This window comes from Cucurbita pepo, chromosome LG17 (assembly GCF_002806865.2).
Source record: "Cucurbita pepo subsp. pepo cultivar mu-cu-16 chromosome LG17, ASM280686v2, whole genome shotgun sequence".
NCBI lineage: Eukaryota > Viridiplantae > Streptophyta > Magnoliopsida > Cucurbitales > Cucurbitaceae > Cucurbita > Cucurbita pepo.
The window spans coordinates 846,832-864,965 of record NC_036654.1 but is presented as its reverse complement, the minus strand read 5'-3'; the positions used below and the strand labels follow the sequence as shown (position 1 = coordinate 864,965).

Here is an 18,134-nt window from a genome sequence, read left to right as displayed (position 1 = left end):
GTTTTAATTAATGAATTAATAAACTAATGAAGTAATTAATTAATTAATTCTGACAAAGAAAAGCTGTAATATTAGTGTCTCCTCTCAATAATGGAGCAAAAGAAGAAGAGGGGCACATAAAAGAGAGCTTGGAACATTGTGCTANAAAAAAAAAAAAAAAAAAAAAAAAAAAAAAAAAAAAAAAAAACTATTTTTATATTTTTAATATTACTTTAATAATAGAATAACCCAAAATTAAGCCCTATATTTATTAGCTGTCTGGATATTAATCAAACCCTCCAAATCTTAACCAAAGCTTTTAATATTAATTCAACTAATCTGATGGGAAATGACAAGAAAGCCCTTGAATGGCATGAGAAGAGAGGGTGTTTGGAAGGGCAGTATGGGTAAATTGGTTGGTTAATACAAAGACTGATAATCACATGGGTTGATGAAAATTAAAATTACTATCATGTGAAGACCACATGGATGCTTCAGAATCCTTCCATTTACATGTTGAAGCTTTGAGTCAAACCAAGCAAAAACCTTTTTATATTTTTATTTTAGTGTTGGGGTTTCAATCAATCATACTTCTTAATTATACTTTCCAACCTTTTTCTTCCTCTTTTTCCTCCATGTTTTATAGCTTTTACCAATATATATTATATATATAAAGTTTCGGGGAGCGTTGCAGCCATGAAAAGTTTGTACTAAAGTTCGTTCTTTTTCCTCAAAGAACGTTAAAAAAGAGTGACAAAACCCTATCATAAATTTATCGCACTACAAAAGAACTTCAATAGTTACAATTTAATGTCTCTCTTGTAGATTGTGAGGATACTTCGTCATCTTCAATAACTTCCTGTCAACTCTAGTATAAACTTCATCTAGTTAGGATATGCGTCATCGACTATAAATCTCTTCATTCCACTGGTTGTTAAATTCAAAATATCACGGGCTAATCTGAACAAAAGCATTTGAAAGACAAAATAAGGATGAATTAACTAGTACGACATAGTTACCTTCCTTAATCACCAAGAAGCTAAAAGGTGAGGAAAGCTGTAAAGAAATAAACTCAACTCAACCCGACCCATATCTTAAAAGTCTTGAAAGCTAAAGATTTAGATCCTTTTAGATGAAGAAGCACACTAATAGGCGAAGGGACAAGGATAATATGTAATAATGTAAGAACGTGGGATTGGATTATTTGGAGGTATATTCTAATAAATGAGAATCAAGTGGAAGATAAGAGGGAGTAGTTCATAGAAGAAGAGTTAAGCCATGCAAAAGAATAGTAATTATATATTGGTAAAGAGGGCCTTTTTGTCAGGTAGCTTCTTCCATAGAGCCCTAGGTGTCCATGTGCTGCTTGCTTTCATATCATAATCTCCACCTCCTTCAACCTACACCTTGCTTGTTTCGGCTTCACCAGACCACTTACCCTTTTTTAAACATCTTACTTTTCCTTCAACCTAATCTATAAATCTCCCCCATTTCCAAACTCTCCTCATTTACCCAACTTTCCCACCTCTGACACAATCATTTTCCTTCCCCATTTCCCGGAATCCAAACACCTACACAGAAAATGGTTTCTATAGACAGTGTTCAAACATCGCCACCTTCTTCATCCATAGAACCAAATTCCAGTCCTCGGATATCCTTCTCTTCTGAGTTTCTTGATGAAAGCAACTTCATTTCCATAACCCCTCATTCCCAGATAGAGAGAGATCAAGAAATTTGTGAGAGGCAGAAGAAGGAGAGATCAGAGAGGCTGGCAAGGAGTGCTGATTTTGAGTTTCTTTCTAATCAAGTAAGCAGCCACTCTATGCTTACGGCAGACGAGCTTTTCTTTGAAGGGAAGCTTCTTCCCTTTTGGCAAATGCAGCAAGCAGAGAGACTCAACAAGATCAGCCTCAAATCTCCAAAAGATGTAGATGAAGAAGACTTGGTGGAGATAGAGGTAAACAAGGAGGCGGAGAACAAGGTGAATTGGTTCCTTGACGACGACCCGTCTCCGAGGCCCCCAAAATGCACTGTTCTGTGGAAAGAATTGTTGAGGTTGAAGAAGCAACGCACTTCATCTGCGCTGTCGCCATCTTCTTCTTCGTCCTCGTCGTCTTCTTCTTCCAGGTCCATGGCGGATGCAGCCACATCTGAGGAAGGGACAACAGGAAACAAAGAGAAGAACATAAAGAGGATAAAGAAGGGTTTGGAAAGGACAAGATCAGCAAGTATAAGAATAAGGCCTATGATTAATGTGCCAATCTGCACACAGGTGAAGAGCAGTGTTTTGCCACCCTTGTTCCCACTTAAGAAAGGAAGATTTGATAGATGAGAAAGAAGATGAAATTAGCTAAAAGTCAGCAGCTCAAGATCTCATCAAGTCTAGTCCAACATGTTAATCTCCCTCTCTCCCTCCCCTTCTCTTTGTCTCTATCATTTCTTGACAAAATTTCATCTTTCATTTTGAGTGTATGGATTAATGTTGATTATGGCGGTGGATCTAATAATCTACGATTGTAAATGCTGACCTCTAGTTTTTGGTTGTTGCTATTCCTTGATTAATCACATTAATCTTTTTTGCTTCCACATACCTTTTTAGAATACAATAGTACCCCCACCATGTATGAATNGATTAATCACATTAATCTTTTTTGCTTCCACATACCTTTTTAGTGTTACACTTCATCTTTTGTCCTCTTGAATAGCAAAATTTGACAGTGAACAGTTTGATGTCACATGCCGGATGCAGCAGCCTCGGATCAGTGATTCCAATACAATAGCAGTTTTCAGAATCGAACCTGGGTCCAAAATTATCTTCAAAGGCATCAGATTTTCATATTAAACGTTAAAATGACACAAATAAATAGATAAATATAAGTATACAGATCCGAGTCGAACCTGAATTGCTTTTTGCAAGAAATTATTTGGTAGACTGCATAACTTTCATCGCTCAATGGTACCCCCACCATGTATGAATTCCGAAGCAGTGGTGCAGAAGCTGTATCTGCACATCTGACATTAATTGAAAAGGGCATGCATGTTTTGAAATTGAATTAATTTCGGGTAGAGGAGATGTGGCCAGAGTAATCTAACAGACGAGACAGTCAGAAGAGCAGGACAAATGATTCAATAAAGATGAATACAGAAGAAACAAGTGAAAGCGACAAATGAAGAGGAAGCATACTGATACAGCTAAGCTCGGTTGACTGCCACGACAAACAGAGTGGATCAGCTACTACACCCACTAAATTAAATATGTAACACTACAAAGCTGAGAATTCTTTATCAAACCCAAAACGATTATTAACAAGAACAATTACATATGGGAGAATAGTAATCTTGGTCCTTCAATACATGGACAATAAATCAAAGAATAAAGTCGCTTGGACCATCCAGGCATGTTAGCTTATACAGTTTACAATAAAGAAGGATATGGCACAAAATGGTATGTCACAATTTCCTTGAAGAACTTACAGGCCAAAATGTTTACCCGAACAGTACTATACACGAGTAAACAATAAGCTTTACATTTACCCTTTAGGGTAAGAAAAAAAAAATATAAAAAACAAATTGCTAAGCAGGAGGTGGTGGCGCCAACAGATGGTTCCCCGGAAAAAGCCTGATAAACCAAATTACAAAGTTAGAAAAAATTGGGCACCTGAGAAAATTTGATGCAGAAGTTTATGAGCAGTTAGCAAGTACCTTAGATTCAGTTGTTTATTAAGAAGACTTTGAGGAACTTCACCGGCCAAATTATTGTTGTATAAGAACCTAGGATAAGAGCAAAACGAGCCAAATGAACAACAAATCAATTAATTGCTGTTAAATTTACCATTCAATAAAAAATTTAAGAAATGTTCACAAAAGATGAAACAGAACAGAAAAAGGTGAAAATCGGACAAAACTTATAGAGATGAGAGAGTTGATCAAGTTGTATGATATATTTCTAGGATCCGGATAAGGCGAGGACAACAATTACACCAGAAAGAACGAAATGATAAATGAAGAATTAGTTACTTTAGCACCACCCTATCTTTTGCCTCTCAAACTCAACTTAACATCTAAGAAGTTGCTAGCACTATTTGTATATGTTCACTAANGGTGAAAATCGGACAAAACTTATAGAGATGAGAGAGTTGATCAAGTTGTATGATATATTTCTAGGATCCGGATAAGGCGAGGACAACAATTACACCAGAAAGAACAAAATGATAAATGAAGAATTAGTTACTTTAGCACCACCCTATTTTTTGCCTCTCAAACTCAACTTAACATCTAAGAAGTTGCTAGCACTATTTGGATATGTTCACTAACACGTGGTAACCAAACATGGCACAGCTAATTATGCTCCAAATAATTTGAAACACATGGGAGAAAAATATCCACACTCTACGGATACATATTTCCAATCAACCCCAAAGAAGGTGGCTACTACTTAAGTCATTATATAACCTAACTTATGAATAAAACAATGAGCATTGGGCTAAAAAATTTCTTCATTTCAAACTACTTTGTAAAGGCAATGCAGTCAGAAGCATGAGAATTGTACATCAAGAAGTCTGTAGCAGAGCAGCATACTCCCACAGCAATGATTAATTTTTAGGATAAACAATTTGTAAAATGCATCCAACTTCTATACTAGATTTTCCCAAACCAAGGAATGACACTGAATTTTTAAGCAATGAAATAGTGCAATTAAACTTACAGTTCCCGCAAGCGTGGTATGTTTCCAAGTGACAATGGAATCTCTCCACTGAAATTATTTTCTTGCAAATGCCTTCACAGGAGAACACACAATATCAATAATTGTGATATAAGTTGAACAGAAAAAGTTATAAGAAGGTCAACAAGATGAATCCACAAACAAAATTGATAAAGGTAAAACACTATATTCAGGGAGCCAACTCTGTTGAGATATTCAGGGCAGGTAATGAACATTATATACTAAGAACAGCTAAGTGATAAAAAGAAAAGAGAAAAAGAAACTTTTTTACAGATGTGAAACCATGATATATTTTCATATGCAACTATTCAATAGCTTTCAGGTGCCCAGTAATAAATGGAATAAAAAGGAGAAGTCCAGAACATACACTATTTCCAACAACTTCAGAGGACTGAGGTCAGGAATCGTTCCAGACAAACTGTTGTTTCCAAGCCAGCTGCAAAAGACAGAACTGGAAATTAGAAAACTTCATTGTTTAATTCCATTAACTCAAAAGGTCTATCATAAAACTAACATTCCCGACAACGCAGTAAGATTGGCAATGCTTGGTGATAAGGATCCTGAAAGGTCCATATTTGTAAGGTTTCTGACATAAAGAAAACAAAAGCAGTTTGTTAACATGAAGTGAATATGAAATATAAAATTGAAAAGCCACAAAGAGCACAAACTCACAAGGTAACCACTCGATTTCGAGAGCCACCAGAACATGTAATTCCTGTCCAGCGATATTCATGGGGGAAGCATGGATCGCCATTCCAATCAGGTGGTGGATTTTTCAGACTTTCTTTTACTCTCTCCAGATTGACAACTATGATCAGAAAACTAGCGAATGTTATGATGGTTACAAACAACCATAAAAAACATCAGAAGAATGGGAAATGATTTACAACATACTACATAGCAATTGAAATACAATCAGGCATATTGCTAAAAACATTTAGAATTGCACGTGACAAATCATGAATGGAATGGACCACCAACAGAGATTGGCTAGCAAACTAAATGTCAACCTTTTCCTCTTCCATCATTCCCCCGTGCTTTTATAATTCAANACAACTATGATCAGAAAACTAGCGAATGTTATGATGGTTACAACTAACCATAAAAAACATCAGAAGAATGGGAAATGATTTACAACATACTAAATAGCAATTGAAATACAATCAGGCCTATTGCTAAAAACATTTAGAATTGCACGTGACAAATCATGAATGGAATTATTCCCTTGGCATTGACAAACTGCATGAGAACTCACAAGGCATCTAAAATGACTTCATTCTGATTACATGATGAAACCAAAAAAATGACGAGAAACAGGATATGAACTGCAAATAGATATAAACCGATATGTTTCCATACAAGATGGTTAGCTCATATCACACACACACGCGCGCGCACACACACACACATATNTAAACCGATATGTTTCCATACAAGATGGTTAGCTCATATCACACACACACACACACATAAAAATAAAAAGAAAAAAAGTTCTACATATATATGTCCATATGCGGATAAAGAAGTAGCTATGAAATGTAATTAGATAGCTACCCATATGCCTCCATAAAAGATGGTTGGCAAATAACATACATAAAAAACAATGAAAAAGAAAAATGTTACATACCATCTTTTGCATGAGTTCTTTCTCCAAGAGACACAAGGTGAAAAAGTTCCCCACCGTTGATCAATGGACCAAGTTTTGACAGAGGAGAGGGAGTCAACGTAATATTTGTTAGACCATGAAGAGGCCACTGACTAGCAAAAACGACATGACCGGCTGAAGATGCGTTTAGATCGCCGTAATATTTTATACCATTCACACTTATGTTAAACACTCTCAAATTATCGGATGATGAAGCATGATCATTAGCAAAGTACAGCGCAATGTAATAAGTGAAATTGCTTTCTGGTCCTGGAAGAGAAATAGGAGGCCAGTTCAGCTCCAATGGTTCCAGTTTATCAGTCTTCAGCTCTGTTTCAAATATCTTTGATGGAGGGAGATTCCATATACCAGAGGCAGATACAGTTCTACTGGTTACGTTCCCACTGCTATTCCCAAATGGTTGCCAAAATCGATCAAATTGATCGTCTGGATGCCTATTGATTCCCAAAAAGGGAAGAACACCAAGAATGATAGTTAAAAAAACGAAATACAGAGAAAACGTCAAGAACACCAAGAATGATATTGATTAGCTCATTAGATCAAATTCATGTCAGCAAAACTATCAAAANAAGGGAAGAACACCAAGAATGATAGTTAAAAAAACGAAATACAAAGAAAACGTCAAGAACACCAAGAATTCATGTCAGCAAAACTATCAAATTCCCTAGTTGCCGAAAGATTAGAACATGGAAAGTCAAAAGAAGCATTCAAAATTTCCCCCTTTTCTAAAACATACCGTAAGTTAGATCCGTTGTACCCAAAACTATGCCTAGCAACCAAGCGCAAGCCGTAGTTGTTGAAATCCGTCGTATTGTAAAGAGAATTCTCCAAGGTCACAACCTCCAAGGCAGAAAGAAAAGGGTCCGAATCCGTATACATATTAGAACCAATGCACACAGTCATCGTNCCTCCAAGGCAGAAAGAAAAGGGTCCGAATCCGTATACATATTGGAACCAATGCACACAGTTATCGACCTCGCCTTCGCCTCAAAAATCCCCTCGTAATAGGACGTCAATCCCAGAGCATAATCCTCAGTAGTATTCACCATGCTCCAAACAGTCCCATCAACAATCTGATCGAAAACCGGCGGCGAATCAAGGCCGTTGACTCCGCCATAGTAGTAAGTCGTTCTAACCATATACCTCCGGGTACGAAAAACCGGTCCAACAACATAGCAGAATTTACGATTAAGAACCCTAGGAAAGGAGCGCACAGTGGAAAGCGTAGGGTCAAGAACGGGACCGGTGACATTCTTGTTGATTCCACTAAAGACGAAGCCGTCATCGGATTGCCAGGTGCGGCCACCGTGAGTGGTCGGAGAAGTGGAGCCGCAATCGATAAAAAAGCCTGAAAAGAGAGGAGGAAAGTAAGAATAAAGAAAAGAAGAGAGAGAGAGAGTAAAAGAGAAGCGGAAATGGCGTACCTCTGAGGGAATGAGACAGCGAAAAGAAGGAAAAGCACAGGAGAAGGAAGAGGAAAAGAGCCATGGCGGACGAAGAAATCGCCATGGGAGAGTTGAGAGAGAACTTGATTGAAGAATTTCGAACAGGAATGAGTCTTCTGTTCAAGATGCAAGAAAGGAATATGGAAGCAAGTGGAGTTGGGGAAGAGGAAGGCATCAGTTAAATATCCATTCATCAACGCGGGAAAATCCTGCCCCGGTCAGCCATGGCGGTTATTATTATTATTATTATTATTCTTTTTATTTTCTTTATGTTCAATTACCATTTTACCCCTCAAGTTTCCAGCTTTTAATTATGTAACATTTTTTAAAATTTAAATAAAATTAGAAGCTAATTTAGTTGGATGACTAAATATGTAATTTTCTTTAAAATTATGTTTTTTTTTAAATTTTATTTAAAAACAAATTTCTGTTTTATTTTTAGTTTTGTCATATCTAATTATATTAATAGAAAATATAAGTTGATAATTATTTTCTGGTTTAAATAAAAATAACAATATAAATNCTGGTTTAAATAAAAATCTATTTTTTAGAAATATTATTATATGGGATAATGGCAAATGGGTTAGTACGAAAATGAAAGGGTAGGTTGAAGTTTGGTGCGTCTTTTCCAATAAGATAAATATATTTGGCAATTAATGAGCTTTTATTGATCTGTTCAAAATTATTTATTTAATTTAATTTAATTTTTTTTTTTTTCAAAAGGAACAAAATGGTTACCTGTAGGTCCGGTAGCTGGTGGAGTTGTTAACGTCTGACATGCTCCCACGACCACCTATGGGCCCACACTATCCTAATCAACCGTTGATCTAAGTTGACAAAAGTTTTGTTGCGGGGCCCACTTTCACAACTACGGGCGCATGTTTTCTCATATATTTAAAAAATTAGTTATTTTATTTAAATTATTTTAATTTAATATGATTTATTTTCTTACTAATCTTGCTTTATTTCAAATTCTTGCTTACCATATATTGATTTTTCATATATTTATGATATATTGAATAAAAATTGTCCTCCATTAATTTACTGCCTTTATTAAAATAATAATATTTTTTTTCAATTTAATGACCCGATGTGAAAAAATTAAGGTGATTACCGTAGAATGTACTAAATCAAGAGGTCAAAACTTCAAATGTTACGGTCTCATTTGCTGAACCATGAAAAGAACGTTCAAGATCCACTAAAAATGATGGCTCAAATTAATGTGTAATTTTAACATGTTTTGTTTTCACTCACATGTTTCTGGGTAAAATTTTTAAAACATCCTCAAATGAAACACGTTCTTATGATCAGGTCATCAAAAAAAAAAAAAAAAATAATTACATCTTATTGTTAGTAGCTTCAAAATCAATCTTATTTGGATGTAATTTCGATCTATATATCCTTAATTTTCTCGAATGTCACATCTTATAGGTAAGAAGTTCAATAGTGAACAACAAAAAGACCACGGGTTGGCTTAATGGTAATTTTTTTAACTTTCAAAATATCTACATCTATAAAATTTTAAAATGATTAATCTATATATTATTATTACTATTTCTTAATATTTATTTACTCCATACTTCAACTAACTTGTGAGATCCTACCTCGGAAGGATAAAAGAACGAAACATTTTTTATAAGGATGTGAAAACCTCTTCCTAACAGACGTATTTAAAAACCTCTCCTTAGCGTTTTAGAGACCTTGAGAAAAAATTCAAAGACAATATCTACTAGCGGTAAGCTTGAGTTGTTACATAACTTGTGTGGAACCGTGGGAGAGCGTATGTCCACCCACAAACAGCTGTGTGAAGCAAACATGAGAAATTTTACAGACACATTGAATGGATGGAGGTTGAGTGGAGGCAATGAGGAAGAGCTCTTGACCACTGTCATTCATTTCTTGTCCTTCAAATGTTCAGCAAAGGGTTATCTATGGAGTATCAGTTGCTGAGCTGAACTTGGAGACGAAGCTGAAGTAATGGCGCTCTTACCCCATTTACGGGATCGATCAACCTCGACATTTTGAATAAAGAAATCAAGCCCATCCATTTCCCCTTCCATTGGAGTTATGTCTAGGATCTGAAGAACTCTGGACATAGCTCGATCGCTTCTTCTTGTGTGCTTTCCACGTTATTACACATCGACTCCATTCACTTCCCGACTCGGCCAGGAATTCGTGTTTTCTAATACTCGTCCCCAGTTCTAACTTCTGTTCATCTGGGGTTGGCTCTAAACCAGACTTGTCTTCACTTGTTCCCTCACTCGTTAGCGGCACGGTATCATCATATTCTATCAGCTTATCCTCTGCTCTTGTGCTGGTGATATTGCTGGTTGATGCACTGCCTTCACGTGTGGGAGTCTCTCTTCTATTTCCTTTCATTGAAAGGTTTGGAATTTCTCCATTTTCTACAGCCTTCATCCACTGCAAATCACTCAATGTATCCACATAAACCACCTCCTTTCTTTTTCGTTTTCCCGCAACACCGACAAGTTCCGAACCCTTGTTCTTCTCTTCATTACTGTCTGGTACTGAGTACACCCATTCAGGTACCTCGTGTTCTTCCATTAAACGAGATCTATATTTCTCCTTCTGTCGTCTTTCTTCATCCATTTTCTCAAACAGCCAAAATTCTTCGTCTGATCGAGCTGCAAGGCGATTGATTTCTCTCTCACTTGGTACATCAGTTCCAAGCGCGCTTGTTCCTCTACGCATAATCTCCTCCAACATCTCTCTTCGGTCTTGAGCTGAAAGAAACAGATGGAGGGAGAACCAAGAGAACAGAAAACCAGAAATTAATGTGCTGAAGGCAGTATATATAGTCATCGAACAATGTTGTTTATTCAATATTCAGCGTGAAACTAAATTCTTTTGGGTAAGAAATCGAGCTTTCATCGAGAAAAATGAAAGAATATATAAAAGCATACAAAAAACAGGCCGCAAAACGAGTCAAAACACTAAGTACTGAAAAGGACTTCAATCAAAAGAATCAATTCAAACCCATAACTACAGAAGAACCATTTAACAGATGCTGGACGCATTTACCTAACTACCTCCTAAACCTCCTCCACAGTCTCTCAACCTCCCCAAAAATTGTGTAACGGCCCAAGCCCACCGTTAGCAGATATTGTCCTCTTTGGACTTTTCCTTTTGGACCCCTTCAAGGTTTTTAAAACGTGTCTGCTAGGGAGAGGTTTCCACACCCTTTTGTTTCGTTCTCCTCCCCAACCGATGTGAGATCTTACAATCCACCCTCCTTCGGGGCCCAATGTCCTCGCTGACACTTGTTCCCTTCTTCAATCGATGTGGGACCCCAAATCCATCCCCTTTGGGGCCAGCGTCCTTGCTGGCACACCACCTCGTGTCCACCCCCCTTCAAAGCTCAACCTCCTCACTGGTACGTCGTCCGGTGTGTGGCTCTGATACCATTTGTAACGGCCCAAACCTACCGCTAGCAGATATTGTTCTCTTTGGGCTTTCCCTTTCGGGATTTCACTCAAGGTTTTTAAAACGCATCTGCTAGAGAGAGGTTACCACACTCTTATAAAGAGTGTTTCGTTCTCTTCCCAATCGATGTGAGATCTTACAAATTGTCAACCTCTCAAGTACAAAACAAGAAGGAAAGGAAAAAAAGAAAAAAACCTACCACTAGTTTTGAACAAAATGGCATTGTAAGGTAACTAAAATAACAAACCTGTTGAAGTTGTATTGAAAAGTCCAGCCTGGATAACCTTGGCATCAATCCCCATCTTCTGTTTTGCACGCTCCAGGATTACCTCTTCAACTGATCCAACACTGACCAGAACAAACACCCTTACTTCCTTTTTCTGACCTATGCGATGAGCCCGATCCTCTGCCTGCTGGTCCATTTGAGGATTCCAATCACTGTCAAAGATAATAACAGTATCTGCAGTTTGTAAGTTCAAACCTAAACCACCAGCCCGAGTACTTAGGAGAAACATGAAGACTGGAGAGTCTGGGGCATTAAATTGCTTCACTAAAGCCCCTCTTTCTTCGGTCTTTGTCGAACCATCAAGTCGCAGATATTTAAAGTCGTGGAGCTGAAGATAAATTTCAAGAATGTCCATAAGACGGGTCATTTGTGAGAAAAGCAGGACTCTATGCCCAGCTCTATGTAGCTTTGGGAGTAAACGATCCAGTAATTCAAATTTCCCAGAAGCTCTGATGATCTCCTCCTTCCGCCAAATATTATAATCTCCCAAAATAAAAAGATACGGATGATTACAACACTTCCTCAGCTGCATTGTTAAATTTTGTAGGGACTTTGATTTGCCAGAACCTGCCAAGGGAATAGTGTTCATTAATGTAGTGAAAAAATTTACATGAAACTGCAACCAGAGCATGCAAATAAATTAAAAAATACAGAAAAGATAAACCTAAATATATAGCCAGCGTCATAAGAGGGAGAAGAACGAAGCATTCTTTATAAGGGTGTGGAAACCTTTCCCTCGCAGACGCGTTTTAAAAACCTTGAGTAGAAGCCCAAAAGGACAAACCCAAAGAAGACAATATCTGCTAGCGGTGGGCTTGGGCTGTTACAAATCGTATCAAAGTCAGCCACCGGATGATGTGCCAACGAGGAGGTTGAGCCCCGAAGGGGGATGGACACGAGGCAGTGTGCCAGCAAGGACGCTGGGCCCCGAAGGGAGTGGATTGGGGGTCCCACTCCCACATTGATTGGAGAAGGGAACGAAATGAGGACGCTACGCCCCGGGTGGATTGTGAGATCCCACATCAGTTGGAGAGGAGAATGAAGCATTCTTTATAAGGGTGTGGAAACCTCTCCCTAGCATATGCGTTTTAAAATCCTTGAGGGAAAGCCCGAAAGGAAAAACCCAAATAAGACAATATTTGCTAGCAGTGGGCTTGGGCTGTTACAAGGAATTTGGATGACCTTTTTACTGACAACAATATTTTCATTGCAACATGGTGCCCAACGGTTGAATAGAAAAATAAATGAAATTCCCAAGCTAAGTACATACAACATACCAGTGTCAACTCTGCCAATAGAAGTGACTTGTTGATAGTATACTTTCTGCCATGCTGACATATCACATTTGAGTATGACTTGTGACTTCTCGGGTAGATACTTCTCCACTTCATCCTTCTTCCTCCTCAATATGAATGGCCTAATAACCTAAAGGGAGATATATTAGAAAGCCAAACAAACAAAAAAAATGAAAGCCTTAAACGTGGAAGAAAAGGAAATAGACAATACATGATGCAGACGGCGAATAATCAGTAACTCTTCTTCATCAGTCAGAGTAACATCACTCCGATCTGCAAATGGCGCATTAAACCACTCCTGGAAATTCTGGACAGAATTAAATATATGGGGCAGGAGAAAATTAAGCAGGGACCATAATTCCTGCAAACTGTTCTGGATAGGTGTACCAGTTAAGAGAAGTCTACGTTTGATCTGGTAGCTGCAAACAGGGAAATGTTTCAAATATATAAAAATCTAACTTCTATGCTTTAATTCATAAAATTTGAAGGACAATTAAGGCGTGATTTTGATAAAAGTATCTCCTACAGTAAAAATATATATATATATATATATATATATATATATATAGAAAAGAAAACTAAATAAACAAGCTCCCCGGGAAAAGTGTATTTCAANAAAAATCTAACTTCTATGCTTTAATTCATAAAATTTGAAGGACAATTAAGGCGTGATTTTGAGAAAAGTATCTCCTACAGTAAAAAAAAAATATATATATATATAGAAAAGAAAACTAAATAAACAAGCTCTCCGGGAAAAGTATATTTCGGCCAAAAAGAAAGAGACCTACCCTTAACAGATGCTACTAAAAAATATTTCAAGCTCGGAAAGAAAATAGTACTTGATATACCGAGGTAAAGAAAACGACATGTCTGGTATTAGTATCATACCCTGCAAGTGTTTGTGCAAGAGCACAATCACGATTTTTCAGCCGGTGACCTTCATCAACAATCATATAATACCAATGTACTTTCTTCAAAAATGATTTATCTCGCATAATGAGATCATAATGTGTAATCAAGACACAAAATTTTCCTTCGCTCAACAGCTCCTCCTTTATAGCCTTTCTCTCCTCCTGACGCCCGTCGTAAAGAACAGCAACAATACTGGATATGAAACAAAAACGAGAATGATTCCAAAGTGAAAATAATCGCACATGTACACGCCTCTAGGAACAAAATGCATTATTCAAATTTGAATATTGCATATTTAACAAGCTACAGGCACAGATATTGACGGCCAAGAGAACGAAAAGAATGTGCTAGAGAGATGAGGGAAAAAATTATTCCGAACCTCGGGGCCCATGTTGTGAATTCATGAATCCAGTTTGGCAGTACTGCCTTGGGAGCAACTATTAGATGAGGTCCAGTCACATCCTTATATTCCATGAGGTACGCTATCAATGAGATTGTTTGTATTGTTTTTCCCAGTCCCATTTCATCAGCCAATATTCCATTCAGATTGTTATTGAATAACGAAACCATCCACTGAAGTCCTTCTATTTGGTAGGGCCTCAACTCTCCTCCTTGTAGCATGGAAGGCTGCTCAGTCACCTGTAGAATTGAATTATTGGTCAGACTTCCCAATTCATAGAAGGTTCTAACAGCTCAGTGACCTGTAGAATTATAGTAATTTGATTCTAGGTTCTTCTAAAACTCTTGGGAAATATGCATTAAAAAAGAGAGATTGAATTAATTTGAAATAATGCACCAGCAATCAAACAGATGAAAATGTAAAAGAGTACGAGAAAATATTGAACAGAGAGGAAAGTATATATTTTTTTTAAGTTCGAGTTCAACGACTACGGGGTGGAGGATCAACTTTTGGGATGGTATATGATGTCGTCTACTGAACTATGCTTGGATGGGCAAGTTAGCAATATCTTATAAACTATCAGAATTTACTTTCACTTAAACTGAAGTATACATTCAGAGAATGAACTTCATAGGATTTCAAACGTTCATTAAGTCCTGAATTCCACGTAGTGTAACATGAAGATTATGGATCAGAAAAATGGATCCACCATACAAGATAAAAGCAATACAATACATATGAATTTCTTGGGTACCTTTTCCTGAATTGAATGAATTGCAGAGTTATATTGTCGCTGCCCTTCAAGCAAATCACCACTTTCATCATTGCGGTCAGAATCAATGGCATCTAAATCTTCATCCATGAGTAAATCTTGAGGGGTTGCAATCTTTGAAGAATCCAAATCGGTTAAATCAACATCAGATTCATCCAAGGCCTCAATGCCATCAGAGAGTTTAGAATCTTTCTGTCTTTGAACGGCAGCACCCAAGTTAACAAGTAGTTTGTTTGTTTCTTCAAGAAGTGTTGTTAATCGTTCATTCTTGCTCTCCTTAACCAATCTCATGTAAGCTTCTTGATCATCTGCCTTTAGTGCTTGGAACCTCAATTTTTCTGCCCTTGTAGCACGTTGCCTTTGTCTTCCATGCCATGCCTGTCATAATATCATGTGATGGATCATTTTTCAAGGTGCAAGATAATTGAAAGACTGCTGTCATCCCAGCAACTTTTCTAAATCATGTATAATTTATGTTCACTCCTAGAAATACCAATAACATCCACTCATCATGTCTACCCAACAAGCACAGTTCATTGTCCTAACCCCTATCTACCAGCCAAGAGCCAACCATAATTAACCCCTCCCTCCTAACATAAGTAAAATGCACCAGGGCTGAATTGTATATTAGAAGAATAGTTCCTAGTAAAAGAATCTCCTCTTTGCAAAATCAAATTTAAGAAACGGACAGAATTTAAAGAGGCAATACCTGAACTCCGTCATTTCTCTGTTTCCGACGTTTTATAGAAGCTTGAATTTGTAAATGGAATTCACGAACAGCATTCAGTATCTCAGCAAAAAACTTTCTTTTCCTAGTCTCGATTTGGCTCTTCTCCTCCTCTTCTAACCTTGATGTCCTCTGCAAAAACAAGTTTCTTCTATATCATTACAACAAGCAATTGCATTGGAGATAATATGTCTTTTCCTTTTTCGTACACAAAATCATATATTTTTTCTAATTGTTTCTTGAGCTAACACTTTCTCATGATTCTCCAAGTTTGCATGAGCATTTGTTGGATATGCATTTTTTTTTGGACAGAAAGTGGTATATTTCATAAGAACAGGTATATGCAAGGGTGATAGAAAAAGGCATCAACCCAAGGCTCCAAATATACCTAGGAGATCACAAAAATTACTCAAGTTGGCATTATTTAAAGAAGCCCTGTACTGAATAAAGTCCCAAGTTTCACACCCCCAAGATAAAAATTATGACAGAAAGTCTATGATTCCTTTCCAGCTAAATGTTGCATATGCATTTTTAATCAGCTTTTAATAGCCAAAAATGAACCCCTAGAGTAACTGTAAAGTAACAGTCTATATGTATATCACCCATGGTGCACAGAGTCAAATATTCGGAGGAACGTGAAAGAAAAACATAAATGATTGTCAAAGGAAAATAACCTCAGCATCCCGCTTCCTCCACAATTGATCATCAGCTTCCAAGGCAAAAGCATCTCCTATGCCATATGGTGGACGGTGCAATCGCATCATGCCCCAATCAAATAATTGTTTGTCTGGATGTGCACAAATTGCTCGAAGCCAGTACTCTGAACTTACATGAGATCGTACCTTTCTTTGCAAATCTAGTAACTGCCATGAAATGACTGCATCGATCAATACCGGAAGAAATTGTGTACAGGCATACCGATTTATCATCATCAACAAAATGTCAATACTCAAGCTATGCAACATATAACCAATATGTTGACTGGATGTTTTAATATTTAAGCCAAATTTGGACAATTGTTAACAAAAAATCATTAAAATAAACACTACGTAAAGCTTTTCTTGGAGGAGGAAAGTATACACAATCAAACCAAGACGTGAAAAATACTTTCAACAGCAAGATTACCTTTAACCCATACAGTTCATGTAAGCACTTTGTTTGTAAGTTCTCCCCTCTACTTGAAGGCAACTCTGGATCAAGATTAGTACATAAACAAGTAACAAACAAAGAGTCATTGAATGGACCGTTAACCAACAGCTCCAAGCAAGCAATAGAGAAATAAGTCATAACCGCTAATGCAGCACAACACATAAATGTAGTGCTTCTGTTCACACGTTATTATAATTAACACTGTTATTTTCTGAGTTTGGCATTAAGGAGCAATGGCCAACAGAGCATGATGAGAAGGAAAGTTCAATAACTCAAATTGTATCAATCACCTTCTAGATCATTCAACCGGTGTTGTATGCAACCTCGATAACGCTCTTCTCTTGAACGTTCCAACCCAGAACCAGTTATGCAACTTGAACGCTGCTTTGCCAAAGCATCTCTAAGGTCAGTCAATATATCCTCTTGAACAGAATCTATAAGCTCATCCTGTACCAGGAACATCAATACAGCATTCAAAATGTTAATAGGCATAGTAACAATCAGAAAAACAACACAATATTGATTGTACACAAAATAAATTATTTCCTCAACTACTTCTAGAATACCCTAAATTGTCACCTTCCTATAAACTTGTAACATTGGCTCAACCAAGATGTGTTTAAACATTCACAAAAGAAAAAGAAAATCCATATCTTCACATTTACCATCTTGCAACAGTTAAGCCATTACACAAACTAACTAGAGTCTAGACATAAGTTAATATCTCAAGTTACATGTACAATATGTTTAACATTTCTAAACCTTCACAATTGGCCACCCTACATCTATTAATCCATCACACATAACCAACTGCACTCTAGACATGAGTTAACACGTCAACATTCCACAAAAGAAATCGGTAAGTAAACGAGAAGGGCACAATTACAGCAGCAAACGCAAGCATAATTGAAAAAAAAACCCAATTCACCAAAATCACCAAGCAAAAAAATGAACAAACCAGACAAAACCCTAACGCAAGAGCCGGAGAATTCCACAACCGACAACATCGAAAACCAAAAACACATAAAAAGAGAATCGAGAATGAATACCGCATAAATCCGAGCACCGGTTTGTTCATGGTGAGGAGCGGAATAAATAGAAGAAACAGCTTGAAAGAGGTCGGGAGGAAGCGGGAGGTTCCGGGAGAGGAAATTGAGAGCAGAAATGAGGGATTTGGTGGAGTGAAGGTGGTCGAGGGAAGCGAGGTCGGTGTCGAGATGAGCCATGTTCATGGCGGGAGAGGATGAAGACGGGGTATTTATATTTAACGAATTAAAATTGAATGAAACAAAGAGAGAAAATTAGTTTTTTTTTTTTTTTTTTTTTTTTTTTTTTT

The 18,134-nt window shown here is 37.2% G+C and overlaps 3 protein-coding genes across 3 annotated transcripts; 1 reads left to right on the top strand and 2 right to left on the bottom strand.

Moving 5' to 3' along the window:
• The first annotated feature begins 1,117 nt into the window (after nucleotides 1-1,117).
• Nucleotides 1,118-2,565, top strand: LOC111778063. Its single transcript, XM_023657693.1, has one exon. The coding sequence runs from the start codon at nucleotides 1,562-1,564 to the stop codon at nucleotides 2,309-2,311; it is 750 nt and encodes a 249-aa protein (XP_023513461.1). The 5' UTR covers nucleotides 1,118-1,561; the 3' UTR covers nucleotides 2,312-2,565.
• A 714-nt stretch (nucleotides 2,566-3,279) lies between these two features.
• LOC111778062 (putative leucine-rich repeat receptor-like serine/threonine-protein kinase At2g14440) lies at nucleotides 3,280-7,952 on the bottom strand. The gene is made up of 10 exons (XM_023657691.1): nucleotides 7,793-7,952; nucleotides 7,343-7,716; nucleotides 7,105-7,274; nucleotides 6,330-6,802; nucleotides 5,375-5,510; nucleotides 5,217-5,288; nucleotides 5,070-5,138; nucleotides 4,685-4,756; nucleotides 3,682-3,750; nucleotides 3,280-3,598 (listed from the first exon to the last, which is right to left on the bottom strand). Exons 1-10 carry the CDS (start codon nucleotides 7,875-7,877, stop codon nucleotides 3,553-3,555), a joined length of 1,566 nt encoding a protein of 521 aa, XP_023513459.1. The 5' UTR covers nucleotides 7,878-7,952; the 3' UTR covers nucleotides 3,280-3,552.
• Nucleotides 7,953-9,539: 1,587 nt separating this feature from the next.
• LOC111778944 (probable ATP-dependent DNA helicase CHR12) lies at nucleotides 9,540-18,121 on the bottom strand (the record flags this gene model as incomplete). Its single annotated transcript, XM_023658957.1, is given in 12 exon segments — nucleotides 9,540-10,557; nucleotides 11,505-12,110; nucleotides 12,821-12,968; nucleotides 13,050-13,257; nucleotides 13,727-13,942; nucleotides 14,130-14,389; nucleotides 14,905-15,300; nucleotides 15,632-15,781; nucleotides 16,324-16,512; nucleotides 16,775-16,839; nucleotides 17,089-17,245; nucleotides 17,848-18,121. Coding segments are annotated over 12 exon segments (3,288 nt in total). The 3' UTR covers nucleotides 9,540-9,847.
• Between the last annotated feature and the right edge of the window lie 13 nt (nucleotides 18,122-18,134).